Here is a 22264-nt window from a genome sequence, read left to right as displayed (position 1 = left end):
GATTATATTATGTTAAGTGACCTATTAAAGAATCTCACAAAACTGGAATATATATGTATCAGTAAATATTGCCCTTTTACATTATTTCCCTTGAGCCGCCATTTAGTGATGGGCTGTGTGCTTCCTCAGAGATCACATGACCAGAAATAATGCTTTAAGTAAAAAACCTAATGTGCCTTCAATCCAACAGGGTTCCTCTATAATGGGAGAACATTTAAATATATTGAAAAAATATACTGTAATATATAATGTATGAACATATCAGTCCTTAATGGCACCATGGAAGTAACATAGTGGCACGTGCCTCTCTATCTGCACTGACACAGGAGCCACTATACGTGGCTTAGCTCTATATTCCATTATGAATCTTGGGGTGTTTTTATCAAAAGGTCAAAAAAGGCTCACAAGTTGCTAGAAGGAAATTTCATCACTCTCAGTTCACCTTTTGATACATGTCCCTTCTGTATTTAATAATATGTATAGGAGCAGCTATACTGCTTGTACTAAGGAGAAAGCAATAAATATTTTCTAGCTGCAATTAAAAAATGTCCCTGTTTATCTTAAAAAGGAAAACAAAAAACATAAAAATCTGAGAAAATCAAAAATGTTACATTTAATGAGCTCCTAAAGCTGCTTGATTAACTGTAATAGTGTTACTATAAAAGCAAAAAATATAGGAACAGTACTGCAATTTTTCTCGTCGCTTTCATCCCCGCAGTCGTCATCGTGGTCACAGAGGAAATCTCGTGGGATACACTCTCCGCTCGGACACTGGAACTGACTACTTAGACATCTCTGAGCTGTGATTATGAAACACAAAATAAAAGCACTTAGAAGTTTTAGTCAAACAATATTACATTTATGTGTGTTTGGAGTTCATTACCTTGGCATTCCCTAGTGTCATTTGACTGCTAGGTGACACCACAGTCAGTGCCCAAAAATGCTTCTCTTGACAAGGGCTGTCTTTAGTGGTTGTGGTACCTGGGGCGAAACAGCTTCTGTGGGGGTGTCTTTCTTCAAAATGCAACCTACAGCTTCAATGGTTGGTAGATGCTGAGTGTTTTACATCAGCTGGAGGCTTGAGGTTGGAGAACCCTGATGTAAAGTGGCACTGACACGAAGTATACACAAGGTATATAGTATATATGCTTTGGACTGGATTTAACAGGGCCCAAAGAGAACCCATAGTTTATATAACAATGGGCTGATGGGAATTGTCTGAGGCCAGGGCCAACAGCAATAACACCAGTACTCTTGCAGGCCACTCCAGCCCTGGAGATATGTAATGCAAACCAATAGCCCCATGGATATGTGACCTTAATACGATGATATATCAGTTTCCCTTGGTTTTCATGCTGAGCCGCAAGAGATTGCGATTGACCATTATGTTCTATTATTTTGCAACAACAGCACAAATAAACACCATAAAATACAGAACATATTTAAACCACCTGCTGTCACCAGACTTACTGCAGTTGGACTCATCCGAGGAATCCCGGCAGTCTACAATTCCGTCACAACGTTGGCTTCTGTTATAACATGCTCCGCTACCGCAAGAGAGCTCAGTGCACACAGGGTATACTGCAAATGGCATGGGGTACCTGGTTAGCATTTTTTGTATTTCATTTTTATTTTCTGGTCATTTACATTTATTAACAACAATTAATTTTTGCACAAAAAACATTCTCAGTAACCACAAATTTCCCCTAGAAATCCATTGTGCAAATTTATCACAGCACAAGTCAAAATCTTTTTGCCTGGGTCCACTGCTTATAGGTTATAATGGTTTTGACCATCAACAACCACCTGGTGAAAAAAATTGGTTAAAAACAAAGATATAGTGAAATTTGAAAAAAAAGCTTACAAAATAGGGAAAAATAATACATTTGACTTTTTATGAAGATAAAATATTCCAACCTGGAAGGCTAACAGCATGTATGGTTATTGAGGTGGGGAAATGCTCAACCTTTCTATAAAGCTGTTACTGAACCAGCTTGCAGCTTAAGCCTTCAACCATTGTCGCAGGTTGGCTAATCCTAAATATCCTTCTCAGATCCCATAGCCCTCCTACCGTGTTATAAACCCATTAAAAATCCAGAAAAAGGGATCTATTCAGCATACATATTAATGATTACCACTCATAACTGGTGCTCTATTACATAGACAACTCCCCAGATTTTCTCATAGACTATACATAAATAAATGAAAGCAAAGTCATCTGCCCTGAGGGTCAGGAATGTACAGTAGATAAAAGTACAAAGGCCATATTATACTGTGCTCCAGTTGTTAGATACATTCCGTAGGGATACAGCAGGAATGTCCAACCTGCCATCTTCCTGATGTTGGCGGGGTCCTGGTAGTTGTAGTACAATAACATACAGTAACATAACTTAAGCCCTACAGGATTGGTTGCAAAATTTACCCCCGCACATGTACATGCAGAATACTAACCATCCTGAGTGTGTCACGGTTTATATGCGCCAGACCCATGTGTCACACCCCAAGCACCACAGATAGAAGAGTGCAGGTTGGACAGCCCTAATGTTTGCATATTTCCCTATGTTCCTGCCATTCCAGAGTCCCTTCTTCTCAAATTTCAGGCCTGCACAAATAGATTCCTAGGGTTATGGGATCAAATGTAGTGGAAAGGAAAATTAAAAAAAAAAACCATGGTGATGGCGACAACCTTTGGTTACATTTTTAAAGTGGTTTTACATGTATTTGGTCAAAATGTTTTTAATACACTTATCCCAAAAGATGTTTTTTTTTTAATGAAACCATATTTTAAGCTGCAAAAGACATTTTATCTCCTCTAATTAAAAGGCTTATGGCTACAACATTGCTCAGATGTTTATCTCAGTGTGCATGGGTAGTTTTTCCTTTCGGTGCTAATCCCATTAGCTGCAAAATGGACTGTGGTTTAAAAACCTCCTGTTTCATTTTATGACATCTTAAAGAGCCGAGTTACTTAATATTGGCTGAATTTTTCAGTTGACTGGTCTCTTAAATAATGTACCTTAGTCAGAGGCAAAGCAGAGTTCTTATCTCCCCTGCAACTAAGATCTGCCTGCTGAAATATTTCAGACAAGATGATTAAGCCAAGAGCAGTGTTTGCTGCACTTAGGGATCTTTTTTCTCCAGGGGTCAGCTCACCTTCCTGGCACTTACTGGGTTACGGCACCAATACGACCTGGAAGGTGAAAAAATCACCCAGACCTTTTTTTGGAAATGGCTTCCTCTACTTAATTGAATGTCTTTGAAGTTATTCCAGGTGATACCAGTTTCCCTCTTGTTCCTTGTATTTGTCTTTTAAAGAAGTGCTTTACAAAGGGAGGATAGTGAAGCAATAAATTCCGTGAATCTGCCCTAAGTATTACAGTTAGGAGATGATCTCAGCAGTCATTGAGATATTGCTTAAGCTTAAGGGAAAGCACACTCAGCAGTCATGATGTGGCAATTCAATGTGCTCTTCCCATGGGCACACCTGGAATCATGAGGTTAGTAAAGAAATATGTTGCCAGGCAGTAGAACTTTTAGAACAGCCCAACAAGGCAAATGTTTTGAAAAGTACCCTCTGACAGCCAGTTCTGTATTGCCCATACAGTAAAAGACTGGGAAATATGTGCCAAGTACAGATTTTCTGACATGAGAAGCCGAGGAGAGGCATTACTTTGCTCCTTGTAGCACTGAGGCTATGTGCATATGGAGATATATAATAAGCTAACACGGTCCATGTAAACTCACTTCAGCTTATCACAGGAGTTCTGTTAGAACAAAGATCTCCGTCAGTGAGTGTAAAGGTCACTGGTATTTCTGCGGCCCCTTCTAATCTAGTGAGGGCCTATACACATGATCTGGATTCAAAGATCTGGCCTCAGTGGCCATTGGGAATCCTACAGGGGAATAATGCCGTTGCTTATCCATACAGTATATAGCACAAACTATAAAAAGATTAATAGGGAGGATAATACGGTGCTCTCAGATAATGTATACTGTAATATAAATGCAACATGTACAGGGTATTTCATAAAATCAGATAAGCATCCCCATAAAAATATACAATTAAACAGTAGAAAACCAAAAATATCCCTATAGACAGAATGCTCAACATGGATAAAACAACTTGATAATTTTCTAATTTGCCCAAACACCTTACCAAATCCATATCCTAATTTGCATATTCAAATTAAAGAAAAACGACATCCTCTAAAATAACATGTTATCTTCAGTTCTCCAGTGCTTTACATTCACATGATTTTTAGAGTCTGGATTCAGTTATATCAAGCAATAAAGCATCATCTGAATCTGAACCAAGCAAAAGGTGCTGAGATTGAACCAAATCCCAGACCAAATTCTTAACGCATATGAAACCATCAGACACTGGTCTTTAGCCTCAGTCATTAGCAGTCAGACTGGGCCAGTGGAACACTGGGAAAAACCTGGTTGGCCCTGTGACCAAGACCTGCTCCCTGCTCTTTAGGAGCTCCACTCCTGATCAAAGCCGCAAGAAGTAGAAGGTACAAAAGTGTGGGGGGCAGGGGGTTTTGGAGGCTGGCTGGGTTTGATGAGTGGAGGGAAGCGTTCTTTACTGGGGTGGGGGGGGGGTTCTGTGAGGTGGCCCTGTGGGGCTGGCCTCCCAAAAGTGGCTGATGGAGCTCACCCAGAAGGCTAGTCATGGTCATGTTTATATTTTTATAAAATATAATATGTTGTGCAGTGCTAAACATTTGTGGAATGATGGCTAAATAGTTACATAGTTACATAGTTACATAGGGTTGAAAAAAGACCAGTGTCCATCAAGTTCAACTCATCCAAGTAAAACCAGCACACCTAACCCACACCTACCAATCTATACACTCACATACATAAACTATAAATACAACCACTAGTACTAACTGTAGATATTAGTATCACAATAGCCTTGGATATTCTGATTGATCAAGAACTCATCCAGGCCCCTCTTAAAGGCATTAACAGAATCTGCCATTACCACATCACTAGGAAGGGCATTCCACAACCTCACTGCCCTCACCGTGAAAAACCACCTACGCTGCTTCAAATGGAAGCTCCTTTCCTCTAATCTAAAGGGGTGACCTCTGGTGCGTTGATTGTTTTTATGGGAAAAAAGAACATCCCCCATCTGCCTATAATCCCCTCTAATGTACTTGTACAGAGTAATCATGTCCCCTCGCAAGCGCCTCTTTTCCAGAGAAAACAACCCCAACCTCGACAGTCTCACCTCATAGTTTAACCCTTCCATCCCCTTAACCAGTTTAGTTGCAGTCTCTGCACTCTCTCCAGCTCATTAATATCCTTCTTAAGGACTGGAGCCCAAAACTGCACCGCATACTCAAGGTGAGGCCTTACCAGGGACCTATAAAGGGGCAAAATTATGTTCTCATCCCTTGAGTCAATGCCCTTTTTTATACAAGACAGCACTTTATTTGCTTTAGTAGCCACAGAATGACACTGCCTGGCATTAGACAACTTGTTATCAACAAAAACCCCTAGATCCTTCTCCATTAAGGATACCCCCAACACACTACCATTCAGTAAAGTGTTGATACAGCAATGTTTGCCATATCTGAAATGTCTGTAAACTTTGTAATCTTTGTATGCAAAAGGGCCATGAACAATTGCGTTACAAGAAGCATCAAAAGCCTGGAATGCACAGCTTTTGGCAAAAACTAGCCATATACTGGCAAACAGAGTAATATGCCTGACTCGCATGATTCGCTGGATAGTAATGCAGTTTGGGTAGCCAAATGTTACAAATCTAATGGAATAGCCCACAGTCCAACTGGTCTTATTACTAGGCTGAATTCTAGGCATGTGCAGTTCCAAGTCACACACAGTTTTATGTTTTAGACTAGGGGTCCCCAACCTTTCTTACTCGAGAGCCATAGTCAGACTTGGAGAGCAACACAAGTATCATAAAACTTCATGGAGGCGCCAAATAAGGGCTAAGATTGGCTATTAGGCAGCCTCTATGCACACTATCAGCTTACAGGGGCTTTATTTGGTAGTAAATCTTGTTTTTATTCAACCAAAACTTGCCCCCAAGTCAGGAATTCAAAAATAACTTCCTGGTTTGGGGGCACTGAGAGCAACATCCAAGGGGTTGGGGAGCAACATGTTACTCACGAGCCACTGGTTGGGGATTACTGTTTTAAGGTGGCCATACACATGATGATTTTTGATCTTTCGTGGACCAATAGTTCCCACAGACGTTAAGGGCTGAATCGTCAGATACGGAGGTAGAAACAATAGTAATTCTACCTCATTCTGCTGATTCAGCCCTGAATGTAGATTTTGCTCAGGCGCCATCAAAATCTTTTAACCTAACCAATCGACAAGTTGACCGATATCTGCAGCCAGGGTCGGACTGGGCCGCCGGGAAAAATCCCGGTGGGCCCCCGGCTCTAGTGGGCCCCAGCGGCCCAGATCCAACCCTTGTCGGCGCTCCCCCTGCCCAACCGCTCCTGCCCTGACGCGGTAAATTTACGTGCTCGGGGGAGGACGTCGGGTGGGGGGGCTTGCAAGGGGGGTTAGGGGGGCCCCTGGGGGGGGGGCGCAGGCACCTGCAGGGCTCCTGGGGCGGGAGCCAGTCTGACCCTGTCCGCAGCCTTTTGCAATATTGGCCGGTTCCAAAGTTTCGTATGATCTCATCGGTGGGTGTATGGCCAGCTTTAGACAATCAACCTGAGATATGATTACAGCAGATTTTTATTGGTCAAATGGCTGGGAAACTAGCTCAAGGGATACTAGTTCAGTTCAATCTATCAGGTTCTGTAACATTGCTGTATTGGTGTATACTGTACATATGTAAGGGATCTTTCCTCAAGTGTGGAGACCTAAAAGTGATGTACCATAAATAATAAATACAATACAAAACAATAAAAATATATTCACATAATTTGCATAAATAACAGAGGATAGCATTTATGTAAAGATCACAAAACTCACGGCAGTTTCTCTCGTCGGCCCCATCTGTGCAGTCTTTCATGCGATCACACCTGTATGCCCTAGGGATACACTGTCCAGACGAACATGTGAATTGCTGAGCAGAGCATGTCCTTCCAGCTGTGAAAAGATAATGATTCTATGTCCATCATAACATAAAGAGGGGCTGTGTAGCCTTGCCACTCATTTATACTGTAACTCCTATTGTGCTTTACCAGCATGATAGTCGGAATTCTACTTTTAGATCTGCAAAAGTGCTAGTCTGATAGTAAGCATGCTGCAGTCTGTGCTGATTTGCAGGTTTTTAGGCATTTATCTGGGCTGTGTATCAATAAAGGCAAATAATAAAGTTTTGCATGGATCAATTTGTACTGATCCCTGTGCTATTCCAAATGCTCACTACGTTAAAGGGGTTGTTTACCTTTAAATTAACTTTTTGTATGATATAGACCAGGGATCCCCAACCTTTTTAACCCGTGAGCCACATTTAAATGTAAAAAGAGTTGGGGAGCAACACAAGCATTTAAAAAGTTCTCGGGAATGCCAAATAGGGGCTGTGATTGACTATTTGGTAGCCCCTATGTTGACTGGAAGCCTATAGAAGGCTCTGTTTGGCAGTACACCTGGTTTTTATGCAACCAAAACTTGACACTAAGTGCAGAATTCAAAAACAAGCACCTCATTTAAGGGCACTGGGAGCAACATCCAAGGGGTTGGTGAACAAAATGTTGCTCAGGAGCCACTGGTTGGGGATCACTGATGTAGACAATAGTATTTTGAGACAGTTTGCAATTGATTTTCATTTTTGTAAATTGTGGTTTTATAGATATTTAGCTTTTCTTTCAGCAGCTCTCCAGTTTGGAATTTCAGGTGCTATCTGGTTGCTAGGGGCTTGTTTATCTCAGCAACCAGGCAGTAGTTTGAATGACAGACTAGAATATGAATAGAAGGAGCCCTGAAAAGAAAGATAAGTAATAACAAGTAACAATAATAATAAAATCGTGAGCTCACAGAGCAATAGTTTTTTTCAACTACCAGGGTCAGTTACCCCGATTTTAAAGATGGGAAGATGTCAAAGAAGAAGACAAATTATTCAAAAACTATATAAAAAATAAATAATAAGGAATAAAAAGTTGTTAGGAATAGAACATTCTATAACATATTAAAAGTTACTTACTAACATAAAGGTGAACTCGCCCCCCAAAAAAGAGGGTCCCAGATCACCCCAGACTGACAATTATTGCCCACAAGGCATATTTATTTTTCATTATAACCCCCACGTAACATATATTTTGATCATGTGTGTTCTATGCAGAGTAATGGCAATTTAAAAAAAACCCTGAATAGACCTACAGTGTTCTATATGAGGGTATTGTTCACTGGTGTAGCCTTTCTTTACCCTGGATCCCCTGATGAAGTTTAGCAAGTTTGCAAATGGAGGTGCACATGATAATGACTTACGGCAATGTTGTTCATCTGAGCCATCATCACAGTCCTCTTCATCATCACAAACCCATGAGCTGGTGATGCAGTCTCCATCTCCACAACGAAACTGCGATGTCGAACAGGTGCGGGGGGCTAAGGTACAGAACACCACATTATTTCCATAATCCATGGGTTCAACCCCATCTACTCTCTCCACCCTTACAAATAATGGGAAGTCCCTGACTTGAACAGGAATCACAGAAAACTGCATACAAAATCACAAATCACTTACGACAACCAGCTTCATCGGAATTGTCTGTACAATCTGCTGTTCCATCACATCTCCAGCTTAGAGGAATACAACGGCCATTCGAACACCTGAAACTTCCAGATGAGCATGCTGCAAAAGTAAATTGGATATCATTAAAATGCATAAGTTTACAGGTTTCATGTTCATCTGCACTGGCTCAGAAGTATCAGGAAGAAATTTATAGTTGAACCAAGTAGCACAGTCAATAAAGGGTCACTAAAACATAGCTTTTTGTTCTCTGTACTTATAATGAAAATGTAGAATTATTTATTATTATTTATTATTACCCCAATGTGTTAATGTCTGCAATTAAGCAGTTTAATAGGCACATTTAGGTGCCATGTTTTGAGCTTAGATTTGCAACTAGCAATCATAAGGGAGCCCTTCACTCTGTCACTTAATCTGATATGTCTGTCTAAACTGCCAGATCGCCCAGATGGTTGTTTGTAGATTTCCATATCACATCCCTTAGCTGCAAGTTAATAAGAGTATAAGTAATTATAAACTTGGGACCTCAAAGGCATCATCCGATAAAAGGCAAACTTTATTTGTTAACATTCTGGTAACTGTCGAATTTAAGCTAGGGCACCCGGTCAGCTTGGCCCTCCCCTGGATTTTATCAGTTATAATTGCCACTTACCAATCTCAGCTGTGTATTTAAAACACATAATTTACTTAATGTTAATTATTTTACAAGAGGTACATGATTCCTTTTATAGTTTATAGGTCTCTCTCATTTAGTGAGCAGTCAGTATGTTGTCTAAACTGGCACTAGTTGCAGAGTGTAGTCAGACCCCAGAGTGCTTCTGAATGAGCACTAAGGGGTGTGCTCTTTATGCCCCTTAAGGTGACCATTACATTCAAATGTCTTCTTCTGAGGAACATTTGGATATCTGTAGTACTTTTAAATGCAATAATCTAAACTAACATTCAGAAATTGTAGGATAAATAATAATAAAATACAATTCGGAGGATGTTCTGAACATGAAATAATTGGCACCAATCGTACAAAAGTGACTTCAGTTGAAAGTCTCCCAAGGATATAGTCTGATACACAATACACATGCAAATTTTTTCATTAGCCGACCAAAATTTTCTAACCTGGCCGATCGACTAAACAACCAATGGCCATGGTGCGAAAATTATCAGGATGATAATTCAGAGACCACACACAGCCCAAAAATCGTAAAAAACTAGGATTTGTATGATTTTATTGGTACATGTATGGCCAGCTTTAGTCCCCTAGCACTTCCTTCTGGGGTCACCGATAGCTGTCCTTATTGGTACAGGTCTCTGTTGCAGCCTACACCCACTGGTGCTCCCTAACCTGTGCATCTAAATGACATGTTATGGGACAGGGAGGGGGCACACTTATATACCCCCCCACCCTTCTCTTATGAATACCGGGCAACCAAGCACAAGCAGCACAATGTTTTGTGCAGCCATTTTGGAGCACAGAGGCATGCAATCATTCAGCAAAGTGCTGGACAAGGAGCAATTGGGCAAAAACATGATGATGTGCTCTTGTTTGTTTGCACTTTGCACCTTTCCCTGCCAGTGGCTTAACTAATGGGGGGGGGGGGGTGCAGGGTATCAGACCAGAGGATCTGCTTCCTCTATACCACTACCTGCGGCCAGAAAGCGGGGACACGGCGGGAGACACCGTGGGGTGCAGGTAGTGAGCGGAAATGAGACTCTAGGAGGGAGCAGGTAATGGGCAGGCGGGGGTCTTAGCAGGGATAGCTGTGCGTCCTTCCAAACATATTTTTGTGGAAGGGCACAGCCTAGTTATGTTCCCTGCACTTTGCAAATTACCTCTCTACAGAGATGCCACTGGCTCACACACTAAGAAAGCCATAAGAAAGCTCACTGAATCCAAGTTACAAAGGGAAGGATATGCCTGTAATGAATTCAGTTTTGTGTTGTACACCTTGGTGTTAAAAGCAAGTTGCTTGATCCTCTTTACACAAAAACCTAATTGTCTAGCAATGACATGCTGATTTATACTGCATACTGCTAGTGGTCAGAGCTTTTACTTGGCTCATTGTTGGTACAGGGTGGTACAGGAATACGTACACCCAAATACCTTCTATGGAATAACGTATGGTGGTGGGTGGTGGTGCAGGTCTGGGGTTGGTGCTGCAGGGCTCTTATCAAATCACCTTTACAGCACAACAACCTCCCCAGCAGCAAATGCTCTCAAGGAATGTACAAATGTATTCTGGAATCCCTGAGCGCTATCAGTGAGTGTCATTGTGCAGAGAACGAGATTACAGCTTCTCTAAAGGCCTTTGCAGTTTAACAGGCAGAGATGCACTATAGAGAGCTCTGCATCCTTTAACTTAACTCTTCCTTTGCCATACTGCAATGATAATTCCATAATACATGCAGCATATTCTTAAAGGGAAACTCCAGATTCTGAACCAAATTTTGTTAAAGAGCCCCACACAACATAAAAACCCCTAATATACCTACCACTGTAATCTGTATGAATAAATGCAATATGTATATGCTAAAATCCAGTTGCAAAACAATTTTTCTTTTTCTGCATCATTCGAAATCCTGGCAGAGGAGGAGGGACTAAAACATTGATGTTACAAATTGTAACAACTTCTCCACAGCTTACGGACAGCATGCAGGAACTACATAACATGATGTTCCTTTCCTTATTGACACCACATGTGCAGGGAATTGTGGGATTAGGAGGATGCAGGCTGAAGGCAGGCTGAGGACAGTCGACCACTGTTACAGTTTATTTGAGTCTCAACATAGTCAGCCAGATCAGCAGAGAACTGTTCCAAACCATATTATTACATTAAAAAGCATATTTTTTAAGTTATGTATATTGCAAAGTTGCTTGAAATTGGGTTAACTTTTCAAACAGTTTAGGTTGTGTTTGAGTTCTCCTTTAAACTTCTGCTCCATTTTCATTTGCATGGTATTTTTATTTTAAATAATGGCATTTTTTTTAAAGTCCCCAAAAGTGTAATGCAATTCTGTATCATAAGTTCAAGGACCTATGAAATCTCATTTGGAATTTGTTATCATGAAATCCGGTAACCAGAAAACTCCAAATTACAGCAAGGGCATGCCCCATAGAGTCAATTTTAATAAAACAATCATGTGTTTTGTTATTTCCAATTTCTCTGTAATAATAAAACAGTACTTTGTATGTGACACTAAACTAAGCTGAATAAATCCATATTAGTGGCAAAACAATCAAAGTATGAAAAGATCCCTTATCCCAAAAACCCCAGGTCCCAAGCATTACGGGAAAAAGATCCTATACCTGTATTTATCATAAGATATTATTTTGCATGCTTCTTTCATATTACACAGTGCACGGTTAATTAACATTACTTTGTGATCATTACTGCCATTTACTAAACCAGAAAAATGCAGTAAACAAAACTTGCTAATATATACAATTAATTGTAGGCACAATAACACAGTAGTTGAGTTTGAAAAATGACACAAGTCCCTTACATTCAACCTTTTAATAAAATAATGCCAACTGTAATCAGATGTAACCAGACTAGAGGGCTCATTTAAGATGACCATTGGTAGAAGTGCAAAAGAACTAAGGGGAGCATGAGCGTCCCCCCCTAGGGCTCATTCATCAACCACTTCTTCCCCTGAGCATGAGCATCCCCCTAGGGCTCATTCATCAACCACTTCTTCCCCTGGTCTGGCTTCAGTCATCAACGGGTGCCTGTCCTGTACTTTCCTGTACAGGGCCCCTTTTAGGCCCCCGTTCTCTGCTGCCCCCTATCTTGCACATTTCAATTATGGGCAAGTTAGGGTGCAAGTATGGGGGGTGGGATGAATACAACACTGCTGAATGCTTGGCCCCTAGGATTGAGAGGTCCCTTTGGTGGGGAAGTAGATAAAAATATACAGAAAATACAGTATATTGTCATTGAACTGTTGTAGCTCAGCCAAAGCTGGAGGACTGCAGGATCATCATCCCTTTCTCTCAAACATCAGGCAGCAATCATGGTTGCAGAATAAATAAGGCAACAGGCAGACATCCAGGAGAAAGGCTGGTATTTGGGCACTTGCCCAGTTTCAGATGAGGTCTCTTAACCAGAAATAGTCCTACGTATCATTATATTGTGTAATCACTGATAAATATTGTAAGTATTTATATTAGAACAGTCAACCTGTAACCTTTCACTCATTCTTGAACTACAGCTTCCAGCATCCAAGGCATCTTACACTGCCCATTCTTCCCAAGCTACAGCCCAGCCTTACACTCCTCTAGTTCAGAGAAATGAGCACACCCAGTAGCCTACTCACTGTATAACATAAGCAGCAGGGCATTTCATACAGCATATGCACAGCCAAACGTGGCGAAATAATCTTAGTTTAGGGGCAAGTAATAACCATCTAGAATTGGCATGAAATCTATGTCAGTACCGAGGACAGCACCAAAAATTGTGACTTATTACAATAATACAGTTTGTGTTTGTGTCTATTAATATACGCAACTAAATGGAAACATATTTTGTGGGTATTGATCATATTGATCAAGCCAGAGACTTACAGACACGCTGAACCTTAAAGGGGTGGTTCACCTTCAATTTAACTTCTAATATATTACAGAATATTCTATTTCTAGCAACTTTGCAATTGGTTTTCATCATTTATTTATTATAAGTTTTGAGTAATTTGGCTTTCTATATCTTTCTAGCTTTCAAATGGGGGTCACTGACCCGGGCAGCATAAAAACTTGCTCTGTGAGGCTGCTACGTTATTATTGTTGTATTCCTTATCTTTCTATTCAGGACCCCTCCTATTAATATGCCAGTCTCCCTTTCAAGTGACTGCCTGGTTGCTAAGGTGAACAAGATCCTAGCAACCCGATTGCGGCTGAAATTCCAAACTGGAGAGATGCAGAACAAAAAGCTAAAAAACTGAAAAACTACAAATGATGAAAAATGAAAACCAATTGCAAATTGAATATCGATAAATCATACTAAAAGTTAATTTAAAGGTGAACTACACCTTTAATCTGCACACCTGCATGCATCCGCATTTCCTGCCACTTTCCCAGTTGCCATGACTACCCGACCTGCTGCAGGTCTCACTCCAAAATCCAATCTGAGAACCATTGTTTGCATCACTATACAAGCTTAGCATGTCAAAGGAAATACCCCTATGAAAGACAATTATATTTACTAATAGAACATTTTCCAGCACTAAAGTGTATCAATTATTTAAAAAGGAAAGTTTGGGGATTTGTCTTGAATGATATTGAATATGCTGGGAGCTGTAGTTCAACATGCAGTCCTGTCTTATATAAGACAAAGGGTCCCGCACAGCCTGCTTTTTCCAAGGGTCATCACTATTAAAGGGGTGGCTCACCTTTAAAAGTTAACTTTTCGTATGTTATAGAATGGTCAATTCTAAGCAACTTTGCAATTGGTTTTCATTATTTATTTTTTAGTTTTTAGCCTCCTTCCAGCTTTCAAATGGGGGGTCACTGAACCCAGCAGTCAAAATCTATTGCTTTGTAAGGCTACAATTTTATTATTATTGTTACTTTTTATTACTTATCTTTCTATGCAGGCCCTCTCCTATTCATATTCCCATCTCTCATTTAAGACACTGCCTGGTTGCTAGGGTAAATAAGACCCTATCAACCAGATACCTGCTAAAATATCAAATGGAGAGCTGCTGAACAAAAAGATAAATAACTGAAAAAAATTAAAAATGAAGACCAATTGAAAACTGTCTCAGAATGTCTACACCCTATTAAAAGTTAATATCAAGGTGAATTACCCCTTTAAAGGACTAATAGGATGAAAAAAATGAAAGGGTTTTGTGTGTTTTTAAATACAGGTATAGGATCTGTTATCCAGAAACCAATTAACCCATCACTCATAGACTCCATTATAATCGAATAATTTAAATTTTTTAAATTATTTCCTTTTCATTTGTAATAAGACAGTACCTTGTACTTGATCCTAAGGTATAATTCATCCTTATTGGAGGCAAAACAATCCTATTGGGTTTATTTAATGTTAAAATTATTTTTAGTAGATTTATAGTATAGATAGAGATTCAGATTATGAAAAGATCCCTTATCTGGAAAACCCCAGGCCCTGAACATTCTAGATAACAGGTCCCATACCAGCCCTCTGATTATCACTGGGACACTACCTTAAGTTAATAAGAATAGGTCCATTAATAAAATACTAAAAGTTAATGTAAAGGTGAACTTCATCATTAATTGCGCAACTGAAATCCGCCTCACAATACAGTTTTGCCCATTACTGAATTATTTCTTATAGCCTAATTCTAAAAAAAACAGGAGCATATATGGGATTAAAAAATGGACGATCTTCAACAGTCTGCTAAAAAAAAAAAGTATGGTTGATATGATACCCTTATTGGCTACCAAGTGTATTTAGATCCCTTCTTCAGGCATGTTTTCTGCAAAGGAATGTGCCTTCGAATAACACATCAATTTTCACTCTAAATCACTTGGAGTGGAGTACTAGACAACAGTTATTGCAGAACAATAGGTCTTCAGTACTAGCCTGGAATTGAGAATGCTGATTGGGCAGTAGACCAGAAATAAGTTACAAAATCTTTTATAGCCCATGATTATCGGGTCAAAAGTTCCAAGTTACAACCATAAGTGTTGACAAAGAATACCAATCCCCTACATGTATATATAATTTGTCGACATGAGACAGAAGTTGAATGTACTGAAATTAGTTTATTTTGCTTCAAAAAAACCTAAAACATCAATGGGATATTTGCTTAAAAAACATTACCCTTGACAACAAATGATGGTAGCAGTGCAGATTGGCCAACACTTTTTTAGCAAACTATCAAAGCATACAGTATATGTCAATCAATGCATTCTACAGTATGTTGGTACTAGTACTCCAAAGAGATCCAGTCAGTTCATTCTCAGTGACCCAATACATGTCATAGGCATGACAGTGCTTCCCCCCAATCCTGTCTCCAGCGTGGGTACTTCTAAGCTGGGAGAATATTGGCTAAGGTGTTCCCAGGGTTGGAGATCTATTGGGTGGGCCCAGAAGTGGACTCACCAGTTCCTTTTTGCAGGCTTTTGCAGCCTCCCTGCCACCCTCCTTGTTAAAGGTGGAGGTTCTGTAAGTTGCAGTGGGCAGGGGGTGGCTCAACTCTAAGCCCCAGGGTTAATTAAAATGGGCAGTTGGTAAGGTGACACGGTAACTGGGTAGGCCCGGGTCCTGGGGGTGAGGTGCATTACTTTGGATAGTAGGCTGGAGCCAGGACCCAGGCATGGTCTCACTGTTGGTTATCTTGGAGTATTGGTAGAGTTGGTTACTGGTTTAATGTTTGTAGTACAAACGGTGATGTTACAACAAGTTATGATGTTACATTTGTATGTATATTTTTATAAATGTTATTATCCCCAACCTGGTGTCTGCTGTTGTGTGTGTGGGTAGATGGTTAAGCAAGGGGCACTGTAGGTCCTGACACTGCACTTGTCATGAGTCTGGACTTTACTGGGGAATGTGGTGGGCTTAGTCTGGTTCAGAACATAGATGGGGTAATTTTAAGTGCAATGCACCTCTTTTTGCACTTTGTATAGTGCCTTTATTCCAAGCTACCTCCACTATAATAATGCTGCCTGTGTACAGCAATGCTGTATTCATAAGGGGCAGGATGGGGGTAGCCACCCTTCTGCTCCCTATCTGTCCCCTAACCTGAGCTGTGTGTCATTCAGATGCAAGTTATGGAGAAGTAGTGGCTGCAATGGGACCCTGTCCTTACTGCCGTAGGACTGGCCTTTGCCCCTTGATGCTGCAGTCTGCACCAACGTTCCGGGCATGAGGTGCAGACCCCTGCCAGACATTGCTGAATGAGTATTAAGCGGCATGCTCTTGTACCCCTTAGTGCTCTGCACTCCTTCCCCTGGTCTGTTGTAAATAACCCCAAATGTGTAGTAGTCCTACCCTAATAATTTCAAAGATTTAGTTCTCCTTTAAGAACCTAGCTCATTGATTGGCGTGAGTACATTTATACAAAACCGTTGCCTGAAAATATCAGCTGGGGTTACAGAAACTGAATTTCATTCAAGCAGACAATTCCAAAATCAGCTTTTTAGGGCCTGCTGTGAGATTCAGCAGGGCACTACCTCTAGTTTTGTTTTTCACTAGTTAACAAACACAGTAGGTGGGTGACAAAACCTCATGCTGAACTCCATGGGGGACCTTGGTAATTCCAAATAAACAGTATCTGTGGGGGTAGTGTGTGTGTATTGGGTATAATTTCATTGTGCCCCCCTGAACCAGTGAGTCATTTTAAAGAAGCAGAAGTGTACGATTGTGCATCATTGTTACATTATGAGAATTAGTGAGGTCCATTCTGAACAGTTACAGCCAGTGCACAAGATGCAGCAATCATGAGCATAGGGTTGCTACCTTTGCTGGTAGCTAAATCTGAACAAAGGGGTGGGGCAGATGGCAGTGGAGGGTGGAGCAGTAATGCTAGGGGTGGACAGGATGGAATCAGAGGCAGGCACAATGATGTCAGGCATGGTTATGACACCAGGGTGGGATTATTGCATCACTTAGACACAACTGTCTGGATTTATGTCTAAGTTTTAAACCGGACAACCCTTTGAAAAACTGGGGTGTCTGGTTCAAAACCACACAGATGGCAACCCTAGCTCTATCTATATTCTGACTGATGAGAGTACATCCAGTCATTTTATTAAAGGCATGGGATCTATCATACAGAAATGAGTTATCCAGAAAAACAGCAATGCTAATTTAGAAAAACAATTCCTTATTTTTGCCTGGTTTGCTTTTTCTTTCTGTAATAATAACATATTAACTGTACTTGATGATAACTAAGCCATGTTCATAGAAAAAATTCCAGTGGGTATTCTAATATTTAAAATTTCTTAATTTATTGGCCAGAATATTGTTCAGGGTTCACAAGGCTGAAAATCAAACAGACAGATGAGACCTGAACAGGCCTTAGGAAAACTAAACTGTATGGAGCAAAAACAGGTGACAACCCTACACAAGCACGTGAAAAAACATGGAAAATTATAAACCTACCAAATAAGCTTTTATACTGTCTGCATATTAATTTGGACTAATATAGTTGTTCTTATCTAAAGCCTACATAGCCATTTGCTAGCATAGGTTGCTGGGAGCTGTTCAAAACAAATGGAACATCAAGAATGTAGCTATGCTAAAACACAAATAAAAATAGAAATGAGATGACAGTTGGTTGTTTGTTTATCTTAAATTAATTGTTTCAGTTCCCAAATTGCCTAAATACAATAGTTAGGGGGTTTCTGTGGACTGTTGTCACTTGGCAGAGAAACCTGTGAATCTTGTTTGTAGAGATAAAGCAGGTATGTGTATTTTGATACATAAACTGTACATATGTTGTGCACAATGAGCCATCAATCATTATTTACCTTACAAACCTACTTACATGCATATGTAATGCTTCAGAAACATTCAGGTTCTTAAAAAGAAGTATACCATTATTTAACAAAAAAAAAATATATATACTGTATATAAGCATAAAGAAAGGATCTTTGGTGAGAGAGATTCTGCCTTTTTAGGATTCACTGCATTTTGTATGCAGTTCTTGTTATTGGTATAAGTCACATAATGCTGAGCTTTGCTAATGGAGCACTTATTTATAGGCATCCTCAGCCAGACTGTCTGGGAATTACCCTACTGAACTCTGACATCTTCTCTTCACAGCATGTGTTATATTAAAGTGATTGCCAGAAGGACTTTCCCTGTGCATTTTATTGCATTTTTGGAATAGGTTAATATATTATTTATGATCAAAAATTGTAAAGGGCAATAATCACTGGCATAAACTTTATACCCATTAATGTTTTTTGCTTAGTGTTTCCTGTAAAGATCTTTTGTTTCTTCTTTTTATTGTCTTTGTTTTTACTGTTGCCCAAAATACTGTTTTGTGTGCACTATATGTTTATGCGAGTTTAATGGACAGATGGACCCCAGTTAAACAGCCTGTTATTTTAAGTCCCTGAGTCCTATTTTTAGTCCTTAAGAAGAAGCTGTAATTAAGCTATAACACACTATTGGTTATTTCATAGCCAAACTAGGTAGCCAAAACAGCCACATGAATTGAAGACTAAATAGCCAATAAATACAACTAGAGAAAGGGAATCTGGTTATATTGGCTGCACAATAGCAACAAAGTCATCTTGTTCACTACATTGCACCATCTATGGTCAACTTTATCAGAAGCAAGTGAACCACAAGATTAGCATTGGATAAATGCATATCATATAATTTGTAGCAGCTTTCATATATTACATACATTTGTCAAAGTACCGAGTGGACTGAATTGCAATGGAATTTTGCTTTAGAATAGTGTTGTCAATTGTTTTCCCAATAATGGCCCAAGTATGCTGTCCTGCAATCCTACAGACTGATCTGGATAAGAAAGATGTTGGCAATATGACCAAAGCACTACAATATAGAAAGTCTTGCCATTTCATTTTGCACTTTTATTACATGTACTCAGTGTGATGATTTAGCCTTAACAAGCATAATAAAATAAAAGAATAATGTGTTGGCCAAAGAACATAGTCTTAGAAGATCTACAGCTGGACAGCACTGAGAAGAACTCTCATAGAAGGAAACACATACTTTATAACAGAAGCTCATCACATTTAGGTGGCTTCTGCCTTAAAAGCAGAAATGAAGACACACTGAGCTACTGGAAAAAGTTACTTTGCTAAACTCCAGAAAATACCTTGCCATAGACAGTACTAAGAATTACCTCTGCTAAAACACACATAGACACAATAGAGTCTCCCTATCTCTTCAAAGTGGGCATGCCCCACTGGCCCTAAAGTACTCGAAAATAGTTTTTCTGTAAGAATCCATCTCTGTAGTTCCTATCATCTTCTAACATATAACAATAGGCTGAAGAATGCTGGCTTGTAGTCCATTCATATTTGGGTGGAGGAGTGGTACTGTGCAAGGCATATGTCTGTCTTCTATTCAGTCTTAATATTTGTCACATTTAAATAGAATCATGAGAGTAAACCTGGTTAAAAAGCCTGTACTTACAGACAGACAGACATATAAGTGCTCAGTTTCAGAATCGCAATGCCTTTAGAAAAGCAAGGAAAGCCATCAACAATAAAGGAAATGATCTGCAGAGCTTGAAATCTAAACTATCTCAATGAGCTAGTAATACTACAAAAATTAACCCCAAAGGTCTGCTATTGCTAGTAACACAAAAGGGGATTGACGGTGCCTGTAACAGATGCTGGTTAAGACTCAGAAAGGCAGGTAAGTAACATAAACCAGTGGAAGCCAAGAGCCCATCCCAGGGTATTGCCTAATTCTCTGGGGGTGGCCCTGGTTGGACCTCTTACTGAATGGGCAGTTGTTACATTTATTTGATCATAAAGAAGTAATTTGCTCATATGACTGAACAGTGCAGTAACAAGTTATTAGACACTGGCATTATTCATTCAGGGAAAATTCTGTGCCAAGTTAAACCAAGCGAGAAAGGCAATTTCGCAAACATATATTTATTTAGTTTGCTACTTACTGTATTTGCTTAGTGAGAGCTCTTCCACAAGTCCAAAAATACTTATATCTTAGTTTAACTACTTTATGTTAGAAAGGCTCCAATCCATTTTTACAAGCAAAGTCTACTTTACCACTGTGTTTTTATATTGAAGCCAGGCTTCAGTGTTACAGTGCATTTGTATTGGGTTGGACTTGGCCCCCTAGGGACCACCAGAGAACCTGACATCCAGGGCCCACTCTCACAAAAATAAGATGAAGATAGTGCCAATTGTAATAGATATTATTATAGCTACAGAGGAGAACTAAATAGTCTGGAGCTCACTAGGGTCCTACCAAAAGATCCTTTGATGCTGTGGCAGGTCATTCTGACCTTGAGTAGGTACACTATATAGCTATAGGAAAAGGTGACTCCCAGAATGGTTAATATGATATGGTCGATGATTGCTGTGTAGTTTCTGCTAATAAAATAGTATTGCTATTTTCTGAACTGCTTGTCCTGACTGCACGGTACCATTAAAACAATCTAGCAAGAATGAAATCTCCTGCAACTTATACTTCTACAATCCCTTTGAACTTGTGTAGTTCTCCCTCTCCACCAGTCTAGTAATCATTACACATGCTAGGCCCTATAGAAACTGAAGTCAGGGCTGAGTATTGTGAGATTGTTTCAGTGGTAGTCAGGACAAGCAATACATAGAATTTTAAGGGACATACAGACAAATACATTTACAAATAACTTTAAAACAATTTAAAAGTGACTTGTCACCCTAAGAAATAATTTCAAATGTTTTTCTATCATGTTAGCTAAGCAAAATAAACTTCACTTACACTATATAAATAATATCAATCTTGTTTCCTTCAGTCTTGGAATTACACAATCACAGCAAGCAGGCAGGCACTATTTTGTGGACACTGTTATTAAGGCAAGCTTTGCATTATACCAAAACCTTGTTTATGTGATAGAATAGACCAGGGCTCCCCAACCTTTTTAACCTGTGAGCAATAATTAAATATAAAAAAAAGTTGGGGAGCAACACAAGCATGAAAAAGTTGCTGGTGGTGACTAAAAAGGCTGTAATTGGTTATTTTGTAGCTCTTATGTGTATTGGCAGACTATAGGAGGCTCTGTTTGGTAGTACCCATGGTCTTTATGACTCCAAGTTAGAAATTCAAGAATAAAGACCTGCTTTGAGGCCACTGAGATCAACGTCAAAAGTAGTGGTGAGAAACATATTGCTCACTGATTGGGATCACTGGAATATAGAATCAGATGCCCATACTTATGCACTGGTTACACAACTAGAAGGCAAGGAGGGAGAGGAAAAGTGAGAAGTGCAACAACATATAGGAAGTGCTAAATGGAAAGTTATTTTCTGCCCCCCCCCCCACCCCCATGCCCAAAGCATAGAGATGGCAAAAACAATATATGATTTACAGCTGGGATTTTTAAATGCCTTTATAATGGGTATGGATGTGTTAATAAAAAAAAAGAATTTGTGTTTCATGTCTAATTTGAAAAGGACTTTTATTATACAACTTTTAATGTTTGGGTGACAGGTCCCCTTTAAAGTTTAGATAATAAGAATATGGAAAGTTTTCCATTTAGAAAGACAGGTATGCACAGACAATTAGGCTAAGCTGCCAGCTATTATGATTCATGGAAGGAAACAGTGAGGGCATTTTCATAACAACAAGTCTTTGTGAGTATGCAAAGGTGGATTTATAATAACAAAGGGGAAATAGGGCATTGTTTTGCAATCCACTAGAGAAATATTCAAATGTTTATTACACGAAAGATTATTTCTAAATTGTATTGGTTAAAGTTTTAGCCAGCGGTCATATCAACAGTTAAGCAACAAATACAGCTATTATGCATCCTTTACCTAGAGGACAATATTATCCTCGCAGGCCGAGCATTTTGGGCCTATGGAAGTATTGACTCTGGGTACAACATAGACAAGGAGAAGCCCATTTGTATTGTATAAGAACACAGACATATGTTTCCCTATCT

General features: G+C 39.6%; 1 protein-coding gene across 2 annotated transcripts in view; it reads right to left on the bottom strand.

Moving 5' to 3' along the window:
* Positions 1 to 22264, bottom strand: part of lrp2 (LDL receptor related protein 2) — a 111155-nt gene that overhangs the window by 77922 nt on the left and 10969 nt on the right. For both annotated transcript variants that reach the window (XM_012971045.3, XM_002936756.5), the window contains exons 2-6: positions 8681 to 8788; positions 8425 to 8541; positions 6967 to 7083; positions 1471 to 1581; positions 687 to 800 (exon numbers count right to left, since the gene is read on the bottom strand). In XM_012971045.3, the coding sequence (XP_012826499.2) occupies positions 687 to 800; positions 1471 to 1581; positions 6967 to 7083; positions 8425 to 8541; positions 8681 to 8788 (567 nt within the window). The remainder of the gene's footprint in view (positions 1 to 686; positions 801 to 1470; positions 1582 to 6966; positions 7084 to 8424; positions 8542 to 8680; positions 8789 to 22264) is intronic.

The sequence above is a fragment of the Xenopus tropicalis genome, chromosome 9, assembly GCF_000004195.4.
Source record: "Xenopus tropicalis strain Nigerian chromosome 9, UCB_Xtro_10.0, whole genome shotgun sequence".
Classification (NCBI taxonomy): domain Eukaryota; kingdom Metazoa; phylum Chordata; class Amphibia; order Anura; family Pipidae; genus Xenopus; species Xenopus tropicalis.
The sequence above is the reverse complement of the archived record's forward strand: the minus strand, read 5'-3'. Positions and strand labels throughout refer to the sequence as shown.